We start from the raw sequence: 27424 nt of genomic DNA, 5'->3' as shown, positions 1-27424 counted from the left end.
CCCATCCCATCCCATCCCATCCCATCCCATCCCATCCCATCCCATCCCATCCCATCTCATCCCATCCCATCCATGCACTAAGGCTTGCCCATAGACACCACGTCACACCGATCATCTCTGAACTTTAATACCAGCCCACACTGCTGCTGCATGGGGATGCACCTGCCCTGTCCAGCAGGGCTCGGGGGTCCCCAAGTCGGTTCCCAGCCCCCAGGAGATGCCATTGGCCCACGAAGTGGTGCTGCCCTGGTGCCAGCCCCGCAGTGCTGGCATTCAGCAGAGCACACATCCATTGCGGGGCCAGTTCTTGCGGCGGGGCCGGCGGGTGCCACGGAGCGCAATGGTGCAGACCTTAATGAAGACATCCCTGACGTTGTCCTGCTGCAGCGCTGAGCACTCCAAGTAAGCTGCAGCCTGCACCTGCCGGGCCATGGCCTCCCCCTGTGGGCAGCGGTGCTGAGCCTCGGGACACACACACGCACACACACAAGGACCGTGCAGCGGGTGGTGGCACTGACCTCCTGGAAGGTGACGGGCTGATGGTGGCCCTGCCGCAGGTCGGTCTTGCAGCCCACCAGCAGCACCGGGACATCCTTGCAGAAGTGGTTGACCTCCGGGTACCACTGCGGGCGGGGAGATGGGGAGCGGGGGTGGGACAGGCGGGACAGGGAGAGACAGACTGACAGTGGGACGGGGATAATGTATAGGCATATGGACAAGCAGAGGGGCGGGAATAGGGACAGAACCCGGGACAGACAGCAGCCCCGGCTCCATGCCCCCTTCACAGGGTGGGAGCTCATTACCTTCGTTAGGATGTTGTCGTAGCTGCTGCGGCTGGTGACATCGAAGCAAATGAGCACTACGTTGGTGTTCTGGTAAGAGAGTGGTCGCAGCCGATCATAGTCCTCCTGCCCTGTGGTGCCCAGAAGAGCCCACCCATCACACAAGGTTCCCTGCAGAGGAGCCCCCCAGCCCAGGGGGTGCCATGTGGGGACACCCTGAGCATGGGGCCATCTTTGTCGTCCCACCTGCCGTGTCCCAGAGGTGGATCTTGGCGGGCTTGCCGCTGATCCGGAAGGAGGCCGTGTACTTCTCAAACACTGTGGGTACGTAGACCTGGTGGGGACAGGAGGTGGCACGGGGGAGGTCCGTGGGGCCAGAGTCCCGATCCCAGTGCTGCTGGAGGGGGGGGCGAGAAGCCCCTCACCTTGGGGAAGTCCCCTCTGGCAAAGACCATCAGCAGAGATGTCTTCCCGCAGCCCCCATCCCCAACCACGACGGCTTTGATCTCAGCAACCGTGGGCTCGGAGGGCCCTGGGGCCGAGCTCTGACTGCCAGGCAGCGGCTGCATGGGACGCTTTGGGCTGGGATGTGGGGACAGGCACGGGGCCACCCTGAGCACTGCACCCGGCCCCCACCCCTGTCCCACTCCCTCCCTGCTCCCAGTTTTATTGCCCCAAGCATCTGCAGGAGGCAAAGTCCAGGGTGGAGGGTGGAGGGCCAGAGTGACTCACGGCCCTGCCAAGTGCCACCCTGTGTCACAGCAGGTGATGCACTGGAGAGCTGCGTCCCTCCTCCAGGCCTGTCCCAGTGCCTGCTAGTGCCACCCTTGGCTCTGCCCTGCTGCTGTGGGGTTTGGGGCCAGCAGGTTCACAACACCTGGGCACCCTCTGGGGATGGAGATGCTCCTCATGATGTCCCCGTCTCCCTATTCTGGCCCCAAAACAAAGTTCCCCATTGCTGTGTGACAATGTGCAGATGAGCCACAGTGGTCATGCCATGCCTGCAAGCTGAAGGCAAATGCAGACAGTAATGAACAATCTCAGAAGGATGCCAACATTGGGGAAGAGTAGGGGAGGAGATGGCAGCACAATAAAACAATTAGGAAGGTGGTAATTGCCACTTTAATGAGATATCAGGTTGAAACATAAAAGCACTGAGATTCTTTCACAGTAAGATGAAGCCGCTGCAGTATTTGTCCTCAGGGGTATTCTCTCAGAAAAAAACACTTCCTTTCCATCAAGACCGACTGGAATTTGTTGAGGGCAGAGGCTTGGTGCTGCAGCTGCTGTGGCTGGGTTGCCCAGCACTACTTGCCACCTGACTTGGTCCTGCAGTGGTACCCAGAGAGCAGCCGTCATCCAGAGGGAGTCTTCTGGGGACATGGAGACCTGAGATCTCCTCATCTGGACGACAGAGCCCTGCCAGGACCGGCCCTGGGCTGCTGCCTGGAAAGGTAATGAGGCAAACCCACACCCTGCCTTGTGCCCACCCCTCCCCTGCAGCCTCCTTGCTCCCTACTGTCCTCCGCAGTGCCCCTACCCTGCTCGCTGCCCCATCCCAATGATGCCCCACTCTGCCTGCAGCTGGGACCACCTCACGCCATGGAAGCCAACCACGCCACCCCATCCCCTGCACTGACAACGGCTGCTGGAGAAAACGTGTGTGAGGTGGATGTCTTTGATGCAGCTGTGGATGGGGCCACGCTGCTCATCAGCCTGTGCGGGCTGGTGGGTAACGGGGCCGTCCTCTGGTTGCTGGGCTGCCGCATCCGCAGGAACCCCGTCACCATCTATGTGCTCAACCTGGCCGTGGCTGACTTCACCTTCCTGCTCTTCATGCTCACCTACACCCTGCTCTACTTCCTGAAAGACCTCTCCTGCTTCATGCTGCCCATCTCAGTAAGGCACCTTGTATCACTCCTCCTGCTCTCCCTATTTGCCCACAACATGGGCATGTATCTGCTGGCGGCTGTCAGCATCGAGAGGTGTGTGTCCATCCTGTGCCCACTCTGGTACCGCTGCCGCCGCCCCCAGCACCTCTCAGCCGTGGTGTGTGCCCTGCTATGGGTGCTCTCCATCACTGTCATCACCACCGTGACATCCCTGTGCCAGTCCCACCAGCATGAGCAGTGCCGTCTGGCACTCATTGCCATGTACGTCCTCAACTTCCTCCTTTTTGCCCCATCCATGGTCATTTCCAACATCATCCTGCTCATCAAGGTGCTGTGCAGCTCCATGCAGCGCCAGCACAGGAGGCTCTACATTGTCATCTTCCTCACAGTCCTCTTCTTCCTCCTCTTTGGGGTCCCCCTCAGCATCTGGAATTTCATGCAGCATTTCAGCTTTGACCCACCTGGGCATCACCAGGTGTTTTTCCTGCTCGCCTGCATCAACAGCAGCATCAATCCCTTCATCTATGTGCTGGTGGGCATTGGCAAGAGGCACTGCTCGTTGGCATCCCTCCAGGTTGCCTTCCAGAGGGTCTTCGAGGAGACTGGGGTCACTGTGATCTCTGCCTGAGAGCCCAATATGATTGTGCTGTCCCAGCTGCATGCCCACATCCACATGGCCAGGCCTGGTATATCACCCTCCCATGGCTGTGTGCCATTATGTATTCTTGCATGGTCATTATTTTACCCCATCCCTGTCATCCCATTCCTATCCCTCTCACAGTCCCAATCCTTTACCTGCCACCATGTCTGTCTCTCCATCTTCATCCCCATCTCCACCCCATTATTGTCCCTGTGCAGTCATGTACTGCCCCATTCCCTCCTCTCCCAATTCCCATCCCCATCTCAGTATTTGTCCCTTCCTCACTATCTCACCCCTTCCCACCCCGTTCCCCATCCTGTCCCCATCCTCACCTTCATCTCATCTCATCCTCTCCAATTCTCATCCTCTTCCCACCCCATCCTATCTCTACGCGCACCCCCATCCCATCCAACAGCCATGCTTGTACCGACCCCGGTTCCTGTCCTACTCATTCCCATCCCGATCCACGTTCCATCCCATCCCATCCTCACCCCCGTACCCATCCCGATCTAACTCCCATGCCTACCCTACCCTCACCCCCACCGCCGTCTCATCCCCACCCCTTCCACATCCCCCCCGGTCCCTTTCCGTCCCCTCGTTCTCTAGCCCCAGCCGATGCGGAGCGCGGGGCTCTGCTGCCCTCCAGCGTGGAAAGTGGAGAACGCTGCTGCCCGTCAGCAGTCCCGAGGAATACCGACCGCATCGCGGCTCTCTGCGGAGGATCTGCCGCCTCCGGGTCCCGCTCCGCTGCGGGCATCTCCGGCTCTGCCCCCCAAATAAAGCTGTTGCTCTGTCACTGACTCTCGTTCTTCTGCGTGAGGTCGGGGGCTCTCTGGACACGAGTGGGGACAGGCACGAGGGGGGCTGGCAGATGGTGTCTGCTGTCAGCACGAGGAAGCATGGCTGGGGAGGGGCTGCCCAGGGGTTGGGGGATGGGGGGGCTTCGAACCCTGAATGGGTTTCATCCCTCTTGCATGTCCGTCAGTCATTCCCAAAAAGCAGAGGGGTATGGCAGTAGCACTTCATGCACCATCACACCCCCAGTGAGAGTGATATACCCATCAGAGAGAGTGATATAACAGGACACAAGGCAGATATTTATTGATTGCTCTCCCCAGGAAAACCCCAAACCCCTGTCCCCCCCCAGCATTCTCCTGATGTGGGGCAGTGGAAAGGCTTCAAGGGGCTGAACTCAGCGTGTGCATCATGGAGTTGTTGCTGCCCACCCCATCATCACCCAGATCCTCGAAGACCCTCTGGAAGGCAACCTGGAGGGATGCCAACGAGCAGTGCCTCTTGCCAATGCCCACCAGCACATAGATGAAGGGATTGATGCTGCTGTTGATGCAGGCGAGCAGGAAAAACACCTGGTGATGCCCAGGTGGGTCAAAGCTGAAATGCTGCATGAAATTCCAGACGCTGAGGGGGACCCCAAAGAGGAGGAAGAAGAGGACTGTGAGGAAGATGACAATGTAGAGCCTCCTGTGCTGGCGATGCATGGAGCTGCACAACACCTTGATGAGCAGGATGATGTTGGAAATGACCATGGATGGGGCAAAAAGGAGGAAGTTGAGGACGTACATGGCAATGAGTGCCAGACGGCACTGCTCATGCTGGTGGGACAGGCACAGGGATGTCACGGTGGTGATGACAGTGATGGAGAGCACCCATAGCAGGGCACACACCACGGCTGAGAGGTGCTGGGGGCGGTGGCATTGGGTCCTGCCAGAGCAGAAGGCAGATGCACACCTCTCGATGCTGACGGCCGCCAGCAGATACATGCCCATGTTGTGGGCAAATAGGGAGAGCAGGAGGAGTGATACAAGGTGCCTCACTGAGATGGGCAGCATGAAGCAGGAGAGGTCTTTCAGGAAGTAGAGCAGGGTGTAGGTGAGCATGAAGAGCAGGAAGGTGAAGTCAGCCACGGCCAGGTTGAGCACATAGACGGTGACGGGGTTCCTGCGGATGCGGCAGCCCAGCAACCAGAGGACGGCCCCGTTACCCACCAGCCCGCACAGGCTGATGAGCAGCGTGGCCCCATCCACAGCTGCATCAAAGACATCCACCTCACACACGTTTTCTCCAGCAGCCGTTGTCAGTGCAGGGGATGGGGTGGCGTGGTTGGCTTCCATGGCGTGAGGTGGTCCCGGCTGTGGTCAGAGAGAGTCATCAGTGGGACCCTGAGAGACAGCAGGATGGAGCAGGGAGAAGAGAGGGGGCACAGGAAAGAGAGAGGACAGGGCACTGCCGGGGGCTTCAGCAGTGCAGAGGAAGAGCCCTGAACTGCTTGTTGTCCCCAGGAGAGCAGGGAAGGAGGGAGCAAAGGAGAATGGGGAAGGACGAGGGAAAACATCGCACTTAACTGTTAGTTTTATGAAGCTGCTGCCCTTCCGTCCATGCTTGGGCAGACCTGTGCTGTGTCTCAGCCTCTCATGCTCCCTTTGGATCCATATCCTGAAGCAGATCCCTTCAGGCCACTCATGCAGTGAGGAATGCTCCCCAGTCCCTTGGATGTCTCTGATCTCGTTCCTTGGCTCCCTCGAGCCATGCACACCAGCTTCCCCAGCCACGGCAGAGTCCCAGCAGTGTCAAGAAATGTTTTGTAACCACCACTGCGTCACAGCTCCGCTTCCTTGTTTTTATTTATCTTGGCTTTTTTTTTTTTCCCCTTCCCACAAAGGAAGTAGCTTTTGCCAGAAACCATGAAAGCAGACATTTGTGAATCGCTCCTCAGGAATTTCTGATTAAAAGCACCTCTTCTTGCACAGTGACTGGCACTGTGAGACCCTCCTTTCTGCTTCACATGTCACCTTTCCTCGCAGGGCTGTCACTGCTGTGATGTGCAATTCAACTGATCAAGTGCAGTTGATGCTGGCGGTGACAGCAATGCATGAGTCTGGCGTGGATGGTGGAGCACTTCTAAGAAGCTCTTCTGGGAAGAGCAGGAGGATTGCTGCCAAAAATCTCTGCAGGAATTCACCACCAGAGGGGGGAACCAAGAGTGACCATTTGCTGTCAGTCTCATTCAGGCACCTAACAATCAACTGACAGCAACCAAGCAGCACTTCACAGCTCCCACTGGTTATTGACAATATACAGGTACTCAGAAGAACGCCTTCTCTGGTGCTGCACTCTGTTGGGATTCTCTGTGTGTAGATTTTTCTTGTAAAAAAGCAACCAAGAAGGGACAGGATTTCTGGAGCTTCATTGTAGGAAGCTGAAGGCATGAGCAGTTTTGTTGTAGGCTGGAGGAAGTGCATTGTAGGCATTTAACCTCTCCCTTTTGGAAAAGGGGAATTCACAAGTTGCTTGTTACCAACGTGCAGCTTTCCTCCAGATGACCATTTTTGTCCTCATAAAACAGACCAGAATCAGGCAACATCCTCCTCTGTCACATGGAAAAGCCTCCATCCTCTTGCTGGCACCACTGTGCTCTGCGTGCTCCTCCGCGGATGAGATGGGGCTGGGAATGTGCCGAGGGGAATCTGGAGCGGATGGAGCTGAGGGGCTTGTGGTCAGGGAAGGACATCTGGGTGAGGCAGAGAGTGATTCAGAGACAGCATTTGGCAACACAGTTGCTCGCACAGCCACAGCAGAGCTCTGCACGAAGATCTTGAACCTCACTTGGGCTACCTAAGCATCCTGAGGTGAAAGGATCTCTGCTTGCTACGACTCTGCTGGAATCCCTCAGAGCTTTGTCTCAGGTCCTCATAGTGAGATGGGTCATAACCAGGCACTGCTGTCAGTGACGGAGTGTGAGTGATGGAGGTCTGCAGGACTGCTGCCATAAACCACCCCCAGGGTGCGCTGGGTATTGTAACCAGAGGAATTTGGATTAATTAAGTTCAATTCATTCATAAGTTCCTGTGGTTTGGAGGTTTGTCCAGCTGGCTCCAGATGAGGCAGAGGTGGTACAAGTCAGACTCCAGCTTTGCTTTCTGCTCCTTGTTTCTCCCTGGGCTTGCTGTCAGCCTCTTGGCAGAGGGGTTGGGGTGGGGTTGGCCAGGAAAAGGTGCCTGATGGTACTGCTGGGCTGGGGGCTTTCTGATGCAGGGATGTGTTGCTATAATCAAGGAAGCAAAGCAAATCTGGAGTCCTACAGGGTGGACGTATAATCATGGAATCATAGAACCATTAATGCTGGAAAAGACCTCTAAGGTAATCAAACTCAATTGTCAGCCCATCCCCACGATGCTCACCCATAGAATCATGGAATTATTATAGGCAGAAAAGACCATTGTCATCCCCAGGTCCAACCCCAACCCATCCCCACCATGCCCACTAGCCTGTGTCCTTCTGTGCCACATCTCCACATTTCTCGAACACCTCCAGGGCCAGTGACTCCACCAAGCCTTTCCCACCAGCCCTGCAGGTGCCTCATTCTTGGCCCTGCTCCTGGGATGTTCATGGGGAGAGGACCCTTGGTGCACCTTGGGGATGTGGAGCAGTGAGAAGGATCACAGAGTCACAGAACAGCTGAGGCTGGAGACACCCCTATGTCCCTCTGCTCCAACTCCTATCCCAGCAGGCCCAGCCAGGGCAGGGGCTCAGGCCCAGGTTTTAGTGGCTTTTGGAGATATGCAAGAAGGAGATCCCACAACCCCACAGACTGAATAACCAGAGGAACACTTTCACTTTTACTTCTTCTCCTTCCCCAGATGAGCAGGAGACTGCAAGGACGAGGAGGGACCCACATCCTAACACCACAGCCTCACTACCTGCAGAGATTGTGGGGATGGGTACAAAGGGATCAGATGCTTTGCAGCCCATTTTCCCTAAATGTCACTGGTAGTGCCACGCTGCTCTTCTGCCTGTGTGGGCCATCCTTTGGCTTCTTAGCTTTCACCTCCAGAGGAATTCCTTTTCTACATACTTTCTACATACTAAAGCTGATCCTGGTCATTAAGCTTAGGTTTAGTTCATGGCAGAACCGCTCAAGGAGGCTGTGTGCTGTCATCTTGGCAACCTGACCTATCATGGAAGTTGGATCCCTCAAAAGGATCTTTGAGGTCCCTTCTAACCCAAGCTATTCTGTGATTCCTTTCTATGATTCTATGATCTTCCTCACTGTTTTCTTCTTCCTTCTCTTTGCCATCCCACTCAGTGTACACCTCTTCCCCTGCTTCTTTGTCTACACTAACTTAATATTTGACAGCTGACTGCTGCTGGCCTCCATCAACAGCAGCATCAATCCAGCTATTTATATGCTGGTTGGGAACTACAGAAGCAGAGCATCCACTGCCTTGGTCCTCACAATGCCAGAGGAGAAGACAGAGAGAAACAGAAGGGACATTTTCATCTCCATCTAGCTCGGTGTCTGCCTGCACCACTGACAGAGGACGCTCACCTCCCTCTGGCTGACCAGAGCTGGTGGCATCATTCAGCAACCAAATCTTCACACTGCCGCAGGGTTTATCAGGGAGGCAGGAGGGGACAGGCAAGGAAACGAGTGCCTGTAATCAGCACTGGTTCAGCTGGACAGAGGACAGACAGACAGGCAGACACTCTGCTCTTTGGTAGAGCATGTGCATACATAGGCCAGTGAGCAGAACATGCGCGACATGATGCAGACATTCCTTGGAGCCTTCTTTCCCATCATCTGCTTGCACTTGAAAGGATCTACATGGCAAGGGACTATGAAATTCTGTAGCTGGGGAGGCAAAGGCAGCACCCTCGAGGGAGGGAGGGAGAGGTCTCAGCATAAAGCCACGCGTGCTCCCAGAGCTGCAGGAGCTCTCTATATTTCACAGGCATTGCAGCCACCCTGGGCAGGGCTCATCTCTCTGAACTCTGCTGTCCTAGGAAGCCTTGGTTAGGTACTGTGCACAGAGAAGAATGCTGTTGGAAAGTGGCAAATGTCGCAGTGAAGCTGAGCCTAGTTTGCTATCAGCCAGAAGTTCTGCAGCAGTGCAAAGATTGTAGCACAGGATCCTAAAGATCACCTCCTGAACAGGCTCCTCCAATTCAAAGTTATGGCTGTTTTAGGAACGGGGTTGCTTTAAAGTAAAATGAAAGAGGAGCCTTATGGAGGGATGGTCTGCTTTTCCCATAGATCTGGCTTCTGAGATTTGTTAGTCATTTCCTGTATGACGATTATAACCAGAACCCTGATAGCATCAAATACAATGAAATAGTTTCCTTTTATATCCTTTCGAGAATCCCTGAGAACGTGATGAAGTGCTTTGTGGAAGGACCTGAGAAAGACACTGATGGGCGCTGCACAGGCTCTCCAGGACACACTTGGGTCCAGTTTCTAAGTAGGAGTTTGGGGAAACACCGTGTGAGGATCCCATTGTGGGTGTGACAGCTGGCAAGATGATCTGAGCCTGTAGCACATCTGCTCCTGTGAAGCTCTCCAGTCTGCATCAAGAAAGGTCAGACTTTTCAGGGTTATTTTTTCCAGCCTAATCATTGTCTCCCTTCATTGTTTTTGAATGTGTTGATCAATTTGCATTATATCTGATTGGAGAAGAGTGGACTCTGGGATACCGGGAGCTACAAATCTGGTGGTAAAAGGTGGTGGGGGAATACTGACATGACTGCCTCACTGAAGGAACCCAGCAGCCGAGTATTATCAATTAATTGTAACATTACGCACCTGAGAGTGTGTATCAGATCCACTCCCAACACCCCCTCTCTCTTTGACACCACCAAGGACAATCCCACCATCTTTTTATTGCCCTCCTTCAGACCTGACTTGTCCTAAGCCAGGAAGAAGGCATTTCCCTTGCTTTCACTCCCCTCCTTGTATGCACTCCCGTGCAAGGCATGTCACATCTGCCTCCTATCAACTTGTCCCTCCTCTCCCTCATTTCTCTTTGTGCTCCTCCATGTGAAAGATAGGGCACAGTTACAACAATCTGAAAATCCTTCTGTGAGGGGTCATCAGATTTTCTGTCTCTCATCCCTCCAGCTGCGTGAGAGGAAGGTGGAGCAGCAGCGGTTTCGCAATGAGCATGCCACTCCTCACCGCAGGAAGAGCCAGCCCTACTTACTGGAGCCAGCCCAGCATGATGGCTTACAGCAGAGCTTGGCACCATGGGCTGCTGAAGCAAGCTGGCTCCTATAAGGATGAGTATGACTGGACCCACTGTGAAGCCAGTGCTTTGAGCGAAGTCCCCATCACAGTGTTCATCTGCCTCTGTGGACTGGTGGGCAATGGGGCTGTCCTCTGGATACTCAGACCCCACATCCGCAGGAACTTCTTCACCATCTACATCTTCAACCTGGCCATGGCTGACTTCACTTTCCTCTTCTCCATCGTCATTGCTCTCATGATATTCTATGGCCCACAGAGCTTTTGTCACAGTCTGGGTTCGCAGGACATGATGACTGTGTTGAACATGGCCATCACCTTCACTTTCATTGCTGGTGTATACCTTATGGCAGCCCTGGGGGCCAGGACCTCCCTGTCTGCCCTCCCATGGCCCCTCTGCCCATGCCAGAACTCTTGGTGCTTGCCAGCACTCCTGTGTGCCCTGCTCTGGGCCCTCGCCCTCTTGCTCACTGCGACCCTCTATTTCTCCCCACTGATGCTAGTGGCCTTTGTCCTCAGCTACCTCTTGTCGGTGCTTATCCTAATTCTTTCTGGTTTAACCCTCTTTGCCAAGCTCTTACGCTGCTCATGGCAACATCCCCGAAGGAAGCTCTGCATTGCAGTCTTGCTTGCTGTCCTCTCCTTCCCTTTCTTCACTGCTGACTTTGCTTACCGGCTCTTGCTAAGGCTGTTTGATATTTCAGTTCTTGCTTTTGACACCTCTCTCCTATTTGCATGTATGAACAGCAGTATCAAACCTGTCCTTTACTTCCTCTCTGGGTGCTGTATGAAGAAGTTCACAGTCTCTGTTAGGGCTGCTTGCCAGAGGGCTTTCAAAGAGGTAATGGAGCCAGAAAATGTAGGCGAAACTCCACAAGAAAGCACAGTGGGAATGGATGTTTAATCCATCTGAACCTTTTGCTTGGAATCTGGCCCACCCAACAGGACTGAGCTCTCTGCTTCAAAAGGAGCTTGCCCTACTCTGTGTGCAACTAAAGCAGAGCCACGGAGGCTCTCAGTTCCTCATGGTGCTTTGCTTTGGGGTGTCTGATGAAGGTCTGAGTGCTGCTGGGTAGGAGCATCTGTGCAAAGACTGTGTGGAGACCTCCGATTCAGATCTTGAACAGTCAAGCAAGGCAAAGGAACCTCTACACAAGCAGCATGATTTCTCCTTTGGGATGTTTTCAGCTTTTTGGACAAAGCTTTTGTGGACATATTGAAAAGAGAAACATGTCTTAAAATCCTTGGAGCTGTTTTCCTGCAAGGACACTCTCGCGGTTAAGAGCGTGAAAAGAATGGATCATACTTACATTACCTACTCCACACTACTGAATTACATTAAATTACTTATGGTACATACTTGCACGGAACTTGGCTGTTTGTAAAATGTCACTGGTTCGCTGGGGTGCAGTGCACATGCCTGGGGCGGCCTGGCCCATCAGAGCAGTTCCTCTGTCTCCTCCAGGCTTGGGAGCAAAGTGAAAGCTTTCTTCATGCAGCCACCAGCTGTGCAGCTCTGGATGCAAATAGGCCCTGTAGACCCCAGGCTATGCAGATAAGAGTGCTTGAGGACATGGCTTGTCTCATCCAAAGGCAGCTCAAGTGAAACAGGTGCCCCTCTGTAGCATAGCCCTCTCCCCATCACAGGGACACAAGCTCTGCTGCCAGCCCCGAGGGACCCTGCCAGGCAGGTGACCACCCCTGGGGCCTTATCTCCACACCTGACTGTCCGAAAACATCTGGAAACACCAGGGCTTTTCTGAACAACTCGTACAGAAATCATTATTTAAAACAATGTTATCCATGCAAAACAATGCTGGGAAATCCCAGCAGGGTTTTCAATTTGCAAATCAAACCTGTTCATCTGCATTCAGATCTTTCTGATCAGTGTTTCCCGTTTTGATTTGTTCTTTTTTCCACTAATAGGCACCTCGGGCAAGAAGCTACAGATATATATATATACATATATATATGTATTTCTCACTGGTTACTGTCAGCTTGCTCTCTGCTCTGGTAAAGATACACATCTTTGCTGTCAGGGCAAGGAGCTGTGCCTACAGTTGTTGGAGGTTTATTTCCACTGACAGAGCTGGGGGAGGAGAAGCGGGCACTGTGTCACAGCAGGAATGCTGGCACATCTCTTCCCTCTGGGAATGGCATCCATTATAGCACTCTTCTTAACTCCTAAGAGGGACACAGCTCTGGGGCACAAAGGCTGCTTAAGTGACTTGTCCATGGGAGCTTTTAAAGCTGCACTGGAATCATGGCTGAGTTGTGTGTTCCCTTTGTCCTTCCTTTAGGAACAAAACGCCATGGGAATTATGAGGTGTAATAAAAGTATGTGATTTGTAATGCTTGCAAACAAAGACCGTTAAAGATGCCATAAAGAAAGCCAATAGCCAAAGTGCTGGTAGAAGTTTATTCCAAGTCAGGTCATGATTTAGATTGCTTCTTAGGAAATACACCAGGCTGCCAATAGAGAAAACTCTGTGATGAGCTGCAACTCCTGCCATGGGCCAGTTGCCTCCCACCAGCTCTGGCTGCCCAGGGCCCATCCAGCCTGGCCTCGGGCTCCCCCAGCAATCTTATTATGCCCCCAGCTTCATCTTGCTGTGCCAGGGCATTCAGCATTCTGCCGTGCACAGTTGGGGATGGAAGAATTCCCCAGCTCTCAGCTGCTATTTTGCTACCTTTACAGTCTGCTTTGTCAAGGGGGTGGCGGGGAAGAGGCCTGGCAAGAGGAAAGCAGAAAGGTGAAAATGAGATGAGGCAGGGATCATAAACAGAAGGGGCAAAACAGCAGGAAGCCCTTAGAAGTCTCAGGCAGCCTATGGCCTTACTGCTCCTTCTATTCATCATTCCACAGGTGTAGAACCACTCCCAGACATGCCAGCCCTTTTCCCAGCCCCCAGGCTCCATCACACCCACGCCCTGCACCTGGGTTGCCAGCAGAGCCCCCTGGGCAGCAGCCAAGGAGGCAGAGATCTGCTCTTGTCTCAGCTTGCTTTGAGAAATCACCGGTGTTCAGATATGTAACAGCACGAGGGCCTTGCCCACGCCTCTACTTCTGCTCTTGACATGCATGAGATTACATTTTGTTGTGTACGCTGTGCTGCAGCTGTACTTTTATCTACAAGTGGTTCCTGTCTCACAATCTCATCCTTTTGCACTGCAGGGGCTGTCATCTTCACGGCTTCTATTCCCTCTCATGTGTTTTCTGTCTTCAGAATCCTTTTTTGGGGGAGTTATTGCCTGTTTGTCATCCCCAGTAATGAGATCCTCCAAGAATGCCTTCTGATTTTGCATGCTGAACGCACAGTAAGGAACCTCCAAAGAGAGCCAGTCCTGGGACCACAGATAGACTTGAATCAAGGCTAGAGTGAGGCCGTGAATGGTGGTGAAGGCAGGGATTCAAGCAGGTACAGCTCCTTCACAGCTCAGGCAAAGCCTGATTGCTGTGGCTTAACACCAGTTGGAGCCCAAGGCCCTGTGGCTGGGACAAGCGGTACTTAGCTGTGGTACACAGCAGAAAGAATGACAGAACCCTGCCCCCAAGAAAGCAGGAGGAAGTCTTCCATCAGAGGATGCACACACCAAAAACCAGCAGCCCTCACATGGCAAGGCAAAGCTGGGGATGGGGAGAGGAAAAAAAGGGGGGTGATGTGGCCAGCTCCTACTGACAAGATGACCAGCACATGAGGGGAAGCCGTCAGCAGTGTGATGAGATTGGGAGGTGAGCCTACTGACACAGCCCCTGGGCACGGGTCTGCTCTGCGAGCTCGAGCCAGCAGGATGAAGTGATGTGGAGTGTCCTGGCAGCTCTTCTAACCTGGCAGGCCTGATCCTGTGGTGAGCCATGAGGGAGGCTGGAGGCTGGGGATGGGCAGGTTTTCATAGTTTCATAGTTTCATAGTTTCGTGCTGGTTGGAAGGGACCTTACAGATCATCGAGTCCAACCCCCGGAATTCGAGCCTCTGTGTAGCAGAGCGGCACTTCTACCACTTGCGCCATAGGGGGGATTCGAACTACGGGCCCCAGTGTTGCAAGGCGGCGTCTTTAACCACTGCGCCACCGGGGCACAGGTTCCCTGCTGCCTGGCCAGGAATGGAGCAGGAGCCTGCCCAAGGCACAAGTGGGGGTTGGGGTCCTGCCCAGCCTGGCCTGTGGCTCGTCAGGGAGTTGGGGAAGAGATGGCAAGTATTGGGAGCTCTGATGCTCCTTACCTGCTCCTCCTTTCTTGTCTTCTATAGGAGGTGGTGGGAGAGGAACGAGGCACCCCCCAGAGCAGGAGCTTCACCATGGCAGAGACCACCTCAGCAGGCTTTGTGCTGAACTACACCGTTACTGGGTACACTGGCCTTACTGAAAACACCACATAAGAATGCTTCATGCTGAGTTATGAATATAAGGTCAAATTAGGTGTCTTTCTTGGGATTTCTTTCTGTGGACTTGTGGATAATGCGATAGTCATGCGATTCCTGTTCTTCCACGTAAAGAAGAACCCATTCACTGTCTATACTCTAAACCTGGCTGTTGCCGACTTCTCTCTGCTCCTCCTCTTTTCTCTGCTCCTGTTACTATCTTTGAGCTTAACCATTTGCTCTCTCTTTGATGACATTTTATACATTTACATTGCATTTGAGTTTTTATGCTACTTCTTTGATGTCAGCAGTCTGGGTCTCCTTACCGCCATCAGCATGGAGCGGTGCGTCTCCGTTCTCTTCCCCATCTGGTATCGGTGCTGTCGCCCAAAGCACTTGGCAGGCACTGTGTGTGGGCTGCTGTGGGCTTTCAGTGGGTCTTTGGTTTCTTTCATGTATCTCAGCTTTAGCTTTGGCAGAGAACACGTGAAAACGTATGGAGCTGTAGCCATTGCAATCTGTGTGACTTTTTCATTGATTATGTTGATTTCCAACCTCTTCCTGTTCATCAAACTCCAGCATCCAGGTTTTCGGCTACGGCACCCAGGGAAACTCTACGTTGCTGTCCTGATCAACACGATCTTCTTCTTTGTCTTTGCTATTCCTTTCAGCATGGAGTTATTTCTCAGTCTTGCAGGCAGACTGCAATTGCTTCCTGAAGACATCTCTCTGCTGCTGGCAATGCTGAACAGCAGCATCAATCCTGTCATTTACTTCCTGGTGGGGTGCTGCTGACAGCGTGGCTCCCCGTGCTCAGTGACTGCTGCCCTGCGCAAAGTGTTTGAGGAGAAGGTGACCAGTGAGGAGGGCAGCCCTGCAGCTGATGACAAAGTGGCTGAGACCACGGTGTGAATCACTGCTGGTGAGGAGGCCTGGGGATGCAAAGCCCTCATCACAGCTGAAGCTCCGTGGGAGGGTGCATGGCAGAGCCAGCACAACGCTGCCCAATTCAGACACTGTCCATTTGCGTGTGCTGTATTCCCCATTGCAAACAACTCTCCTTACCCTGTAAATAAACTCTGGTTCCCTGTGGTCAGCAGATGAGTTTCATGGTCTTTGTGGTGATCTGCTGAAGGAGAGTATGGCATGTGATCCCTGGGGGATCATGAGACATCTCTGCTATTCAAGGGCTCTTCAAAAAGGATTGCACAAATGGGCAAGTCAATGGATCTGACTGGGAAACAAGGGTAGAGAAGCGGGGTAGAGAAGAAGACATGGGATAGTATTACAATTTACAGGATAGAGGGGAGGGAGGGAGAAGGAGAGAGATGAGGCAGAAAGAGAGGGAGAGAATGAGCATGCGACAGGAGATAGAGCAAAAACAGTGAACTGTCCCCATGGTGCAGATTAGTAAGATTTGGTGAGACAAGAATCTCTTACAGATAAAACCCCATTTTCAGCCCTCTCCAACCTTCAGAAGCAATCTGTGAAGTGACTTGCCTGGGCTGTTCGATAAGAGGCAGTGTGTGAAGCCCTGATTCTGTCATACATCCACACGCTGCTGATTTCTCAGTGTGGAGGGTCTCCTGGTCCAGCACCAGACACATGCAGTGGAACCCAGCATCCCCAAATGGCAAGGCAAAGCTGGTGGGTGGGGGAAAGAAAAGGAAAGAAGTGGTAGTTAGGGGCTGTAGGCAGAGATGGCGAGTGTTGGGACCACCAATACCCCTCACCTGTCTTTTCTTCCTTGTCTCTCACAGGAGGTGGTGGGAGAGGAATGAAACAACCAACTTCACACCTTCACTGTCTGTATCCTAACTCTGGCCATCACCACTTTCAATCCGATCTTTTGTTTTGCTTACCATTTGCAGTGTGAGATTTTTGTTTGTCTGAACTTTCCAGATTTGATCTTCACTGTAGTTCATACCATGCTTCTCTTCTGTCCCTTTAGCAGCGTGTATCTCTTGAAAGCAGTGTGGAGTGATGTCTCTCTGTGCTCTTCTAAGTCTGGTACCGATGCCACCACCACAGTCACTTGTCAGCCATCGTGTGGGGGGTGCTCAGGGCTTTTCCATTTGCTCAGTTCTACTTGCTGTAATTTTTAACCAATGTCAGTGGTGACATGCTCAGCTTTGTTGCCACCACCTCAGGCTCCTACAAAGACTTCCAGTGATGCATATGCCATGTACTGGGGAGCAGAAATGCCCAAGCAGGGATCATATGGGAGCAGCAGGGCCTGGAGAAGCTGAAACCTTGCAGGCAGCCCAGGCAGATCGTGCCAGCATAATAAATTCTTGTTCCATTTGGTCAATAAACAAGCCTTTGTGGTTCTCTGGGGCATCTATATCTAATTGAATCTAGGCCTAAATCAGAGGAAGTATCTCTGGACCTTGTATTATTCAACTTCTATTAAATACTAGACTGACACAGCTGGAATCAGCTGTTATGAAAGAAAATTCACTTTTCTGACATTTTTCACCCCATGGTGTCTTGAAGGTTTTTCCTGTATCTAATATAAGAAAAAAATATTCACATATTCACTTGGCTCAGTCTCCATTTCCTGTCTTCATTCTTCTCTTTGTATCTTTTCATTACAGTTTGCCTCATCCTTAGTGCAGCCTTTGACAGTCATTCACACCTTATTGTCTCTGCCACACATTGTGCAGTGAGCATTCCTGGTGCCATGTAGGCCATCTGGTTGTCAAAAATACCACAGTTCTTGTGATGGCACCAGCCACGAAGCCAGGTGTTTAAAGATAAGGTTCTTCAATTGGTTTCCATGTCCCAATACAGGAGGCAGAGAAGAAAAGATGATCTATGCATTAAACTCCTTCAGCCATCATCCCAAGGCCCTGAAGTCCCTTTTGATAGCCCTTGACCCACATGTAGCTGCTTCATCTCTCCCTATATGGAAAAGCAGTAAGGGGTTGTGGTCTGCTGGCTGTACCAGGCTAGGTAGTTTCCTGGTGATGTCCCTCACCTGACCCCCAGGAAGGCAGCAGACTCATCTAAGAAGAAGGGCCTGCTTGGCGTGTTGGTTATTCCCAGGCTTTGTGGCCTGGGACAGATAGCTTTTGAGGGGCATGTAGTTAACAACAGCTAGCATGATGTTAGATGTCGAGGAGAGGACAAAATCATGCAAGAATTTGGAGAGGTGTGAATCAGCCAAGTGTGGAATTGGTGCAGAGGAAAAAGAATAGGACTATTTAACAGGGAAAAAAAAGAAAGTAAGTGGAACATTGCTACTTAAAGCAATAGGAGATGGGCAGACATGGCTGCACAGTGACTGTGCATGCATGTATGCCTATGAGAGGGGCCAGAATATGGTGCAACAGAGAGACAGAGAACCAGAAAGCATGTGGATGGTGAGGAATTGGTCAGCTTGGTCCTCAGATGATTACCTGTGCAGCTGAATTGAGCTCTGAAAGAATCTGGCATCTGTAATTTTCTTCAGGCTGTCTTCCTCTTGGTTTCTAATTTCTCCCATTGGGTTTTTGGGAAGGGGAAGATGTTTCTATCTTCAGATTTCATGTGTTTGTTCGTCAGTGCAAGCACTGAAGAGCAGGTGTTGACAGGAAGGAGCGTGTTTACTGCGTGGAATAGGACGGGGTGAAGTCAAGCAGTTGAGAATGAGGTTCTTTTACGTCGTGAGGCAAAGCCACATTTCTGCTCTGGTTTCTCTTAGATCAGGTGGGGAAAAAATCACCTCCCAGAAATTCCATCACTGGTGACGTGCTGGTATGCATCTTGAATCTTTGGAAGGCTTTTTATGCATCTGTACTGGGGCCAAATGCTTTTAAGCTAAGGATGTATAAATGTACAGTCAAGAAGAGATAGTGGGAAATTCTCAGGGGAATGGAATTTGTTTCATTTTGTCTTGTGAAATCAGATTTGACTGAGATTAGATTAGTCTAAGGGAAAGCATACATTTTCCCAACTTTTCCTTCAAAATGCATTTCCTGTGCGGTGCCCCCCCCCCCCCATATACTGACACCATGTACAGCAAAAGAAGGTGATGACAGTGCTGTCAGATGAGATACAGGCACCACAGAGCAGTAGCTGGTAATAAAGAAGGAAGATTGTCTCACCCCTTCCAGTGATCAACGATAGTTCAAGAGGAATACAAGCTCTATGCAGAGAGATTCTATTCCCTCTGCTGCTAACTCTTAAATGAACGTGAGGAAGGGTGGATGCAGGCTCCACCACTTTCAGTCATTGCATTGCTTGCACCTGAACTCCCTGGGTTAGCCAGGCCTTCTCACCTGGTTATCAACCTCTGGTTCAGGCTACGACCTGGTAGTTCCACTGCACCCCACACAGAACAATGGCGCATCCCAATGGGGTGAGGAAGAGAGAGTTTCAGCAGTGTGTTTGTGCAAGTTGTGGGATGGATAGGTGTTGGCCCCAGAGGGACAAGTCACCCTTGGGCTCCAGGTGCCGTACTATGAGGAAGCAAGGGTCTTCTGCTGCCTTCACATTCAAGAATTGCCTTTGAGCAGATCTGAACCACATTCTGTGATGTAATTTGTCATGGTTTAATAATTTTGTAATTTTGCTATCAGTATTCCACATCATAACATCATATAAAGCATGAATAATTTTACTGAATCTGCAACTTACAGAAGAAGACTACATCTCCCAGAGAACAACACGATAGGTCACAGGACCTGGACACTTTATTAGCTCGGTCGCAGGCTAGACTGATGTCTTTCGAGTTCTGGCGTTCAGGGGAGTGTGTGGGAGCCTTCACCGTTTCACCTAGATTCACAGTAGGCCTCTCGGTTACGGGACTCATTCTCTCTCCTATTTTGCTTTATTTGTTAGCTCAGTTTTCAATTATATTGTATTATATTGTGTTATCCTGTATTTCGATATAGTATTTAGTAAATAAGTGTGCCTCCTTAGATCGTTGCTGCTGTTTCCTTTTCCTAATTAACTTTTCCCTTTCGGCCTAGGGCCCCTGCGGGGCCCATGGCCCCCTGTCACGGATGCAGGTGGATTTTTCATTCAAACCATGACATAATTACTTGATTTTGTCATCTCTTAGTTAAAATCAAGCAGAGTTTGATGTCAGACTGGGTCTTTTATACGTGACTTCTTGCCTGCAGACACCTAACTTTGAAGTGCTGTCTGTCTCCATCCTGGGTAGGGCTGGATGATCATGTTAAGCTTTTAAAGCATACAACTTGTAGGGCCTGCGGTGGGGTTTCTGAAACATTCTCACCAGCAAGCCTGTTTGCGCTGCTTTACCTCCCCTGCTCTCCTTTTCACCTGATCCCAAGTTGCAATGTGGGTCATGAGACAACCACTTGGCTGTGAACTTATGAAACCCCTAAGCAGGGCAAAAGAAAACTGTTTAGAGGTATTGCCCTTCCTCCTGCCCCCAGTTAGCTGATCTTCTCCTTCAAACAGGACAACATAGCCTTCTCACTACTTGCTTCCCCTTCCTTCCTGTGGTACTGATATGCTTTCCATGGTGTTAGTTCAGGGTGGAAGATCCTGCAAAGGTGCCCATTTCCTTGCTTATTCTGTCACCAACTTCTTCTGGACCACAAGAGAAGCACTGCAAACATTTGCAGGTGTCACCTCTGAGAACGCCTGTCTCACACCATACACGGTCGAGGGCTCCTACAGTTGTCATTTACATACAAGCATCATCTTTTAAGCCCTCAAGGGAAAAGGTGGAAGGTATGTTTGCTCTGAAAGGCACTTCATGATGGGTATGTACAGAGATAAACTATCAGGATGGAAGGTTTTTTACGGTGTGTGTTCTGTTGATGTCTTCTTCTGAGAAGATAAATATTTAGTTTTTAATAGAGCTTGTTTTCCATTAAAAAAAAAAAAAAGGCTTGGAACATTTTTAATAATAAAGGAAATGAGTGGAGTCTCTTCTCTCCCAATGATAAAATCATTGCAGATATTAAAAAGAATACATTTTAAAAAGAATACATTTTAAAATGCTTTCAGATAAATGGACGGTCTCTTCCCCCCATCAGTAGAAGTCAGAAGAGAAGAAAATCTTACTGAAAAACAACTGACGACACAGGCCTGGTCTGAATCAACTATGTGCACACTGCAGAAAAAGGGCATTAAAAATTAAAGGATAATAGAAATGGGCCTCAATTTTCAGCTTTCAAAAACTGTAAACAGGAAGCAAAAAGCAACCACAGACGTTGGGGTGACCACTATTTTTAAGTGGCATTTTTCAGCATTGAGAACAAAGGCAAATGAACATAGAAAAGAGAATAGACAGTAGGAGAATGCAGCTTCCCTTAAGAAACTATTTGCAGATGAGGAAATCAGCAAGGTTTCTCATAGAAAATGTCTTGCATTCTCTTACCTTATTGATTTAGGTTAAAAGAGCAAATATTGTGTGGAGTAATAGTCTGACATTGCAAACGATCACATCTCATGAGTCCAGTCTTGGGTCTGGAAAGAAATTTGTTGCAAATTTCTGATATGTATTTATCTTCCATTTTCTGTTTTAAAATTATTATTTTATTTTCTTTGAACTTATTTCTTCCGGTAGGTCAAGACATGTTGGGTTATTATCATCTGTGAAGGGAAAAAATAACAACCCAATTCTTGTTGCAGTTAAATGAAGGTACTTTTGTGCTGTGTTGGGGAAATATAAAATTATACACAACTCTTGTATTTACTTGAAATACAGGAAAACAGTGCATGCAAATGAATGCGTGAAGTTGCGGGGCATGTTGGGAAGGGATGGAGCTCTTTTCTACTGCATCACATCTGTGGTGTGAAACACTCCTATTAACTAATAACTATTAAATAATTAACAAAGACTTCCAGAACACAAAGCATTTCACTATTTGAAATTCTCACATTAGGAAGCAGAGAATTGTTCACCCTGTGAGCCACAAAGATTGCATATGGTGCCAATGTACAAATATTTAAAATTAAGGGAGTTGTACTCATTTCTTTTCTGATTTCAACAGGGAGATCACAGATCCCCTCTCATCTTCAGAGATCTTCATTGAAAAAAAAGTGACTGAATATTAATGTTCTGAAAAACAGAGCTTTATTGAGTACCCGCAGTACCCCAGAGTTCTTCAGCTCTGTGAACACCCACCTCCCACCTTCAGAGCACCGCTACTGAACAGACACTGAAGGATATTAGGAGGACATAGTTATCGTGTCTCGGGTATCCCGTTCCTCTTTGTCATCCGCTGAATCTTCAAAGACCCTCTGAAATGCCAGCTTGAGGGTGAACTTGATTCTCCGGTCCCTGTACCTCCCCACAAGGAAGTAAATGACAGGGTTGAGACTGCTGTTCACACAGGAAAGCACAAAGCCGATCTCGGGTGAGTAGAGGAATTTGTAGCCCAAGAAGTCAAGGAGGATGAGGATGCTGAGAGGCACAGCGAAAATGAGGAAGAAGAGCACGGTGAGCATGATGACAGTGAAGAGCCGTCCTGTTCGGAAGGTCTGGGAGCTGCACTTGACTCTGAGGAAGAGGGTTAGGCTGAAGAACAGCATGAGGGGTGTGCAGACCAGGAAATCCAAGACGCCAATGGCAATAAGCAGCAACTGGCAGCTGCCAGAGGGGTGGATGGAGCACAGAATATAGCCAACCATGTTCAGTAGCAGAGACAGGCCCCAGAGAAGGCCAGAGATGATGGCAGACAAGTGCTTTGGGCGGTGGCTTCGGTACCAGATTGGGCAGAGGACGGAGAGGCACCTTTCAATGCTGATGGCTGTCAGGAGGTATAAACCAGTCCCATACATGAAAAGATCCAGGAAGAGGAATATCCCAAACTGTACACCTACGTTGAACTGCATCAGGTACTGGACGGTCTCAATGGCGATGCAGAGGAGATAGCCAAAGTCAGCAGCAGCTAGGTTTAGGATGTAGACAGTGAAGTGGTTTCTGCGGATGCAGAAGCCAAGGTACCACAGAACCATGCCATTTCCCACCATCCCACAGGTGGCACTGATGAGGCAGAAGCTCTCCATGAACTTGAGAACGGCGTAAGATGGCTCTGACTTTCCTGCAGCACTGCTGTAGTTAGCTCCCTGAGCCTGGCTGTTTGCATCTGAGGGGAAGAATGGTGTGGTCGAAGCACTCATATTGTGTGACAGACCTGTGGGCAGAGGTGAGAGAGCTGGTAACTCATGTGACTTTCCCTCATGATAACTTGTTGGTGTTTTTGGATTCATCCCAGTCCTCCGTAGCCAGAGCTAGATGTGGGGAGGGATAGAGGACAGAGCTTTAAGGTACTTTTCAATATGTTGTATTTCAGGCCAAATTCTACACAGCATGGAGGAAAATCTAAATTATAACGTGGCTGTTTTAATTCACTTCTGAGGCCTTTTTACAGCAGGAAACAGATATTTAAATAAACAGCAAGAATATCTCGGGTTCATTGTGCCTGAAGTCAAAGTACCTCCTTTTGTTGCCTGAGTAAAAGAAGAACCTAGTGTTAACAACTGTGGCAAAAACATCTTAGCATCCTGCTGCTAGGATTAGGTGAGACAAGTTTTGTCAGAAGTGTGTAAAAATTGCAGGCAGTCTGTATACAACTTCAAGCAGTGTTACAGCTCACTGAGGTTTGCCCTATGCAGATGCACAGAAAACATGATAGAGACCGCTACCATCTATGCTGTAGATGGCTGATTTTGATTACAGTAAGGTGCAGTTCATTGTAACGCATTTGTTCCCTAGGGCTGTGGGTACCAACAATAAGCAGTTCAGCCTGACAGAATCGACCTTTCATTTTCTTAGAGAAATTCTAAGAACCATACATGGGACAAAGCATCTGACCCTCACAGGACATTGTGACACTCATAGGAGTTTGTAGAATCACAGAATCACACAATGGTTGGGTTGGATGGGATATCAAAGCCACCCCAGCCCCAACCCCTGTCCACGGGCTGGATGCCCCCCCCAGCTCAGGCTGTGCAGGGCCCCATCAAGCCTGGCCTTGGGCACCTCCAGGGATGGGGCACCCACAGCTTCCTTGGGCAGCTGTGCGAGGGCCTCACCACTCTCTGCATAAAGGATTTCCTCCTCACATCTAACCTAAATTTCCTATCTTTTAGTTTAAAACAATCCCCCTTTGTCCTATCATTGTCTGACCATGTGAAAAGTCATTCCTTCTCCTTCCTATAAGCTACTCTGAAGTACTGGACTTAGCAGTGAGGTCTCCCCAGTGTCTTCTCCAGGTTGAACAAGCCTGGCTCTCCCTCAGCCTGTCTCTGTAGGATAGGCGCTCCAGCACTCTGAGCATCCTCGTGGCCCTCCTCTGGACTTGGTATAAGCCCTCGGTCCAGCTGAGGGCCCAGTGCTGAACACAGTACACTGTCAGCAGAGCAGAGGGGGAGAATAGTCTCCCTCCCCCTTCTGGGCATGCTGCTTTTGATACATCCCAGGATGTGGTTAACTTTCTGTGCCTGCTCACGTTGAGTTTATGGTTGAGCAGTTTATTTCGCTCCATTCCTTGGGGCTGTTCCCCCTACTCCTTCCCCCATAATACTGGATCTGAATGAAAATCTTGTAAACCAACAAACCAAACCAACCAAATATTGCAGCTCCTTTCCTTTATCCCCACCAGCTCTTAATTCAGGCACAGGAAAGGTGGAGGAGCACATTGAAAAACAGCTGCAAGAGAGGAACTAGTCAAAGTGGAGAGATCTGGGAAAAGGTGAATCATTGCATGGTCACAAATGGTCCCTTCTCTCTTTATAAAATGCCATGATGTGCTTGCAGACTATCCACACAGGCAAAGTGTGATGAACAAAATCAGTACTGTTTCTCATCTTACCAATCCAGAAACACTGTCTTCAGTACTTCGTGGACAGAGGCAAGATAAATGCATGGTGCAGATGGATTCCTCACCCAGCTGATGGCGTGGGCAGTGGACACAATCTTGCTGCATTATTCTGTAGCAGGCACAGATACCAGCAATGCTTGGTTGGGACTCTTGCTGGTGCCATTACACCTATTTCCATTAGAAACACAAACATCTCATTTGACGCAACCCCTAAATTTTCTGTTTGAATTAATGGAGGTTGATAAGCACATGAGGATTTGAAAACTTTAGTGCTTTTCTGAAAGCAGGGAACTCCGGGCACTGCACAGTGTTCTGCAGGACGCTGGATATTGCCATCTACAGCTATGTGCTGCGACATTGTGTGCTTCTAGTGGTAGGACTGGAGAGATCCATGGTCTCTAAAGAAAGAGTTTGAGGGCATTCTGAAAGGGGTTGTGGAGAACAAAAAGTGTAATCTTCAGGAAGCACAGAACCTCTGCTTTATCACAGTGCTTTTTGCAGCAGGTCTGTCAGTCCTACATGAAACACTGAAAGGAAGACCCTGTGGTTAACTTTGCTCCTAGTCTTTATATGACCCAGTGCAGAACCCTCCTCTGCCACCATATGTCTAATGTGACGTGAAACAAATTCCTTTGTAGAGGACCCAAACATTTAAGTTGCATTGGGCTCTGTCTAAGCCCACTCCCAACTTCTGATCAGGAGCCCACTTTAGGAAGCAGTCATTCAACCTCCCTCTGCAGTCACCTCCAGAAGGCAGTTCATTCCCTCCTGCAGAACTGTGTCTGTGCTGTGAGCAGGTGGCCAACTGTCTAACATAAGCTGGTTGAGCAGAATGTCTTAATGTTAAACGCCATGGCCTCAGAACTAGCAGACATTGATTCCTTTGACTAAATTAATATACTGGTACTTAAGCTAAGACATTGATCCCTACTGTTAATCCAGCCTATATCATCTCCTACCATTGGCATAAAGACTGTAAGGTACAGGTATTAGATGTAATGAATGTCCTGTGGGTAGATGACAAAACATCAGTAATTTTGCATTTGGCTGTAATGGAAATGAAGAGGTTCCTTCTCTGACTGAGGGAAAGAACATCCACAAAGTCACTTACAGTTCTCACATCTCATTTTTATTAGATGAAATTCATTAATGGAAACCTAAATCAAACAGCAGCAGGAAGTGTCTAGGTGGTCTTTTTCCTTCTTGGGATTAAACACCCCACCTGTGGTTTATGTGCTGAGCAGCATGCAGTTCTTGTGGCAGATATCAGTCAGGACAGATACCACAAAAACCATGGACACAAAGTTATGCTCCTGTGTTTTCTTGGCTAATCTTAAGTGATCATCTAAGCTGAAAGCTGCTAATGTCCTTGGATAGTGCCTCTTTTATTACAGAGGTGCATTTATAGCAATATGATAACACTTGTTCATGGAAGGGTGTTCCCAGAATGAAGCTTTCCCCTTCATGAAAGTAATGAAGACAATCACACACCTGCAGTCCATTTCTAACTAGTGGGCAAGGGGAAATGTTTGATTTCCTTTCTGCCAGTTTTTCCCTCGCTCCCTTCTTGTTACCATCTCTACAAAGTGTGACAGAAAGCATCAGACAGACAGGGTGCAATGGCAAAGACAATCATTTAGGATTTTCTCACCTTTTTGTGGATTCTTTGGAACTTCAGTGACTGATTTTCAGCTGCCTTGTGTGGATATGCCAGGGAAAATTATAAATCATATTCTGTGGCATGAGGTCCAGATAAAACACTTGTTTTACTGCTCATGTCTGCACTGTAGTGCTGGGCTATTTCAACACCACTTAAAAAGCCACAGTATGTTCAGTGTGCTAAGAACCAGCCAATCACTCTGCTGGGGAAACATCTAGTTAGTTGTGTGTGGTCACTTAGATCTGAACTTCTTCCCCTTTCCCTCTGCACAGAACCTGTTACTGTCATGGCTTTGGAAATGATTTTTTTTACCACTTCTCCCTTCTTCATCGACTTGAACAAACTATGAAAGCAAGAACTGACCATCCAAAATTACGCTTAGCCTTCTGCACCAACGCTTCGTTTCCCATCTGAATCCTCAAAATGCTGCACTTTCAGGCCATGCAGAAAATGCCTTACTACTGCTCTGGGGAGCACAGGTTGAGAAATTGTCGGTCCTCTTCCATAACACCTGCTGCTCATTTCACAACTTCCCTCTGCACAGCTTCTTGTTCTCCAAGGGCACATTGTCAAACATGTCAAATTTGCTTTGACACATCCATCACTCTTCTGATCCCCAGCCTCCAGTTCAGTCCCTACTGCTTCACACAGCCTTTTCTGGAGGAGGGTCCATCTGACCTCCATAGCCTCACCACACCTCTGAAGACACAGTGGCACAGTCCCTCCTAGTGCTGCCTTTAGCACACAAAGCCCGCTCTCCATGTCACCAACTCTTCAAATGCAGCTTCAAACTCCACAGTATTACCTTCCACTTCTCTTTGTCTTTTGGCTCAGTCCTTCATGACATCTCAGGCACTTCCGACTGCACAGACTCCAACCTCATGCCTTCTGTTTCTGGTTCCACAGTTCCCCCCTTCTAACCATCATGTTCACCTCTCTTCCTCAACTCGTGCTTCTCAGTGCTCAAGATGTTTCAACAAAACAAAGTCACGGTCAGCAGCAGAAACAAATTTCACAGACATTAAAAATGCAGAAACTAAAATTACACAGCAGATTTCAGAGCAGTCATGAATTTGAGGTCTTGTTAGAGTTGATGTCTGAACTATCGCGTCCATTTGTTTGATCACAGACTGAGTTTTGACTGCAGGTGCTAAGAAGGATGAGGTCCCATTTGACAGCAAGATTTGTCAACCCCAAGTGACTCTGTTCAAAATGTGCAAAGATTTAGAAGTACTGTTTTAATTCTCACAGAGCTACAAAGT

The 27424-nt window shown here is 49.7% G+C and overlaps 6 protein-coding genes across 7 annotated transcripts; 3 read left to right on the top strand and 3 right to left on the bottom strand.

The window, feature by feature from the left end:
- Positions 1 to 108: 108 nt before the first annotated feature.
- On the bottom strand, positions 109 to 1444 carry RHOD (ras homolog family member D). The gene is made up of 5 exons (XM_032445235.1): positions 1208 to 1444; positions 1029 to 1116; positions 804 to 913; positions 519 to 623; positions 109 to 441 (listed from the first exon to the last, which is right to left on the bottom strand). The coding sequence occupies exons 1-5, from the start codon at positions 1349 to 1351 to the stop codon at positions 274 to 276; spliced, it is 615 nt and encodes a 204-aa protein (XP_032301126.1). The 5' UTR covers positions 1352 to 1444; the 3' UTR covers positions 109 to 273.
- Positions 1445 to 2213: 769 nt separating this feature from the next.
- LOC107314193 (proto-oncogene Mas-like) lies at positions 2214 to 4110 on the top strand. The gene is made up of 3 exons (XM_032445234.1): positions 2214 to 2236; positions 2367 to 2450; positions 2558 to 4110. Exon 3 carries the CDS (start codon positions 2619 to 2621, stop codon positions 3300 to 3302), a length of 684 nt encoding a protein of 227 aa, XP_032301125.1. The 5' UTR covers positions 2214 to 2236; positions 2367 to 2450; positions 2558 to 2618; the 3' UTR covers positions 3303 to 4110.
- Positions 4111 to 4390: 280 nt separating this feature from the next.
- On the bottom strand, positions 4391 to 5786 carry LOC107314194 (proto-oncogene Mas-like). Of its 2 annotated transcripts, none has more exons than XM_032445233.1 (2): positions 5678 to 5786; positions 4391 to 5494 (listed from the first exon to the last, which is right to left on the bottom strand). In XM_032445233.1, the coding sequence occupies exon 2, from the start codon at positions 5444 to 5446 to the stop codon at positions 4493 to 4495; it is 954 nt and encodes a 317-aa protein (XP_032301124.1). In that variant the 5' UTR covers positions 5447 to 5494; positions 5678 to 5786; the 3' UTR covers positions 4391 to 4492. The 2 variants fall into 2 exon arrangements, with proteins under 2 accessions (XP_032301124.1, XP_015718675.1); XM_015863189.1 differs by having other exon boundaries at positions 4391 to 5464; positions 5677 to 5785.
- Positions 5787 to 9140: 3354 nt separating this feature from the next.
- On the top strand, positions 9141 to 11709 carry LOC107314260 (proto-oncogene Mas-like). Its single transcript, XM_015863330.2, has 2 exons — positions 9141 to 9688; positions 10228 to 11709. The coding sequence occupies exon 2, from the start codon at positions 10265 to 10267 to the stop codon at positions 11252 to 11254; it is 990 nt and encodes a 329-aa protein (XP_015718816.1). The 5' UTR covers positions 9141 to 9688; positions 10228 to 10264; the 3' UTR covers positions 11255 to 11709.
- A 2716-nt stretch (positions 11710 to 14425) lies between these two features.
- On the top strand, positions 14426 to 16583 carry LOC107314138 (proto-oncogene Mas-like). The gene has a single exon (XM_015863054.2). The coding sequence runs from the start codon at positions 14739 to 14741 to the stop codon at positions 15504 to 15506; it is 768 nt and encodes a 255-aa protein (XP_015718540.1). The 5' UTR covers positions 14426 to 14738; the 3' UTR covers positions 15507 to 16583.
- A 5144-nt stretch (positions 16584 to 21727) lies between these two features.
- Positions 21728 to 27403, bottom strand: LOC107314127 (proto-oncogene Mas-like). Its single transcript, XM_015863045.2, has 2 exons — positions 26154 to 27403; positions 21728 to 22813 (listed from the first exon to the last, which is right to left on the bottom strand). The coding sequence occupies exon 2, from the start codon at positions 22797 to 22799 to the stop codon at positions 21846 to 21848; it is 954 nt and encodes a 317-aa protein (XP_015718531.2). The 5' UTR covers positions 22800 to 22813; positions 26154 to 27403; the 3' UTR covers positions 21728 to 21845.
- Between the last annotated feature and the right edge of the window lie 21 nt (positions 27404 to 27424).

The sequence above is a fragment of the Coturnix japonica genome, chromosome 5 (genome assembly GCF_001577835.2).
Source record: "Coturnix japonica isolate 7356 chromosome 5, Coturnix japonica 2.1, whole genome shotgun sequence".
Lineage (NCBI taxonomy): Eukaryota > Metazoa > Chordata > Aves > Galliformes > Phasianidae > Coturnix > Coturnix japonica.
Note: the sequence above shows the minus strand (reverse complement) of the source record. Positions and strands in the feature narration are given on the sequence as shown.

Bases quoted from the DNA above. Each gene is read 5' to 3' on its own strand.
- RHOD (XM_032445235.1), bottom strand. From the start codon at position 1,351: ATGCAGCCGCTGCCTGGCAGTCAGAGCTCGGCCCCAGGGCCCTCCGAG. The intron at 914-1,028 runs GTGGGACGACAA...TGGGCACCACAG, and splicing joins CCACCTCTGGGACACGGCAG to GGCAGGAGGACTATGATCGG. The intron at 442-518 runs GTCAGTGCCACC...CGCTGCCCACAG, and splicing joins AGCCCGTCACCTTCCAGGAG to GGGGAGGCCATGGCCCGGCA.
- LOC107314193 (XM_032445234.1), top strand. From the start codon at position 2,619: ATGCTCACCTACACCCTGCTCTACTTCCTGAAAGACCTCTCCTGCTTC.
- LOC107314194 (XM_032445233.1), bottom strand. From the start codon at position 5,446: ATGGAAGCCAACCACGCCACCCCATCCCCTGCACTGACAACGGCTGCT.
- LOC107314260 (XM_015863330.2), top strand. From the start codon at position 10,265: ATGAGCATGCCACTCCTCACCGCAGGAAGAGCCAGCCCTACTTACTGG.
- LOC107314138 (XM_015863054.2), top strand. From the start codon at position 14,739: ATGCTGAGTTATGAATATAAGGTCAAATTAGGTGTCTTTCTTGGGATT.
- LOC107314127 (XM_015863045.2), bottom strand. From the start codon at position 22,799: ATGAGTGCTTCGACCACACCATTCTTCCCCTCAGATGCAAACAGCCAG.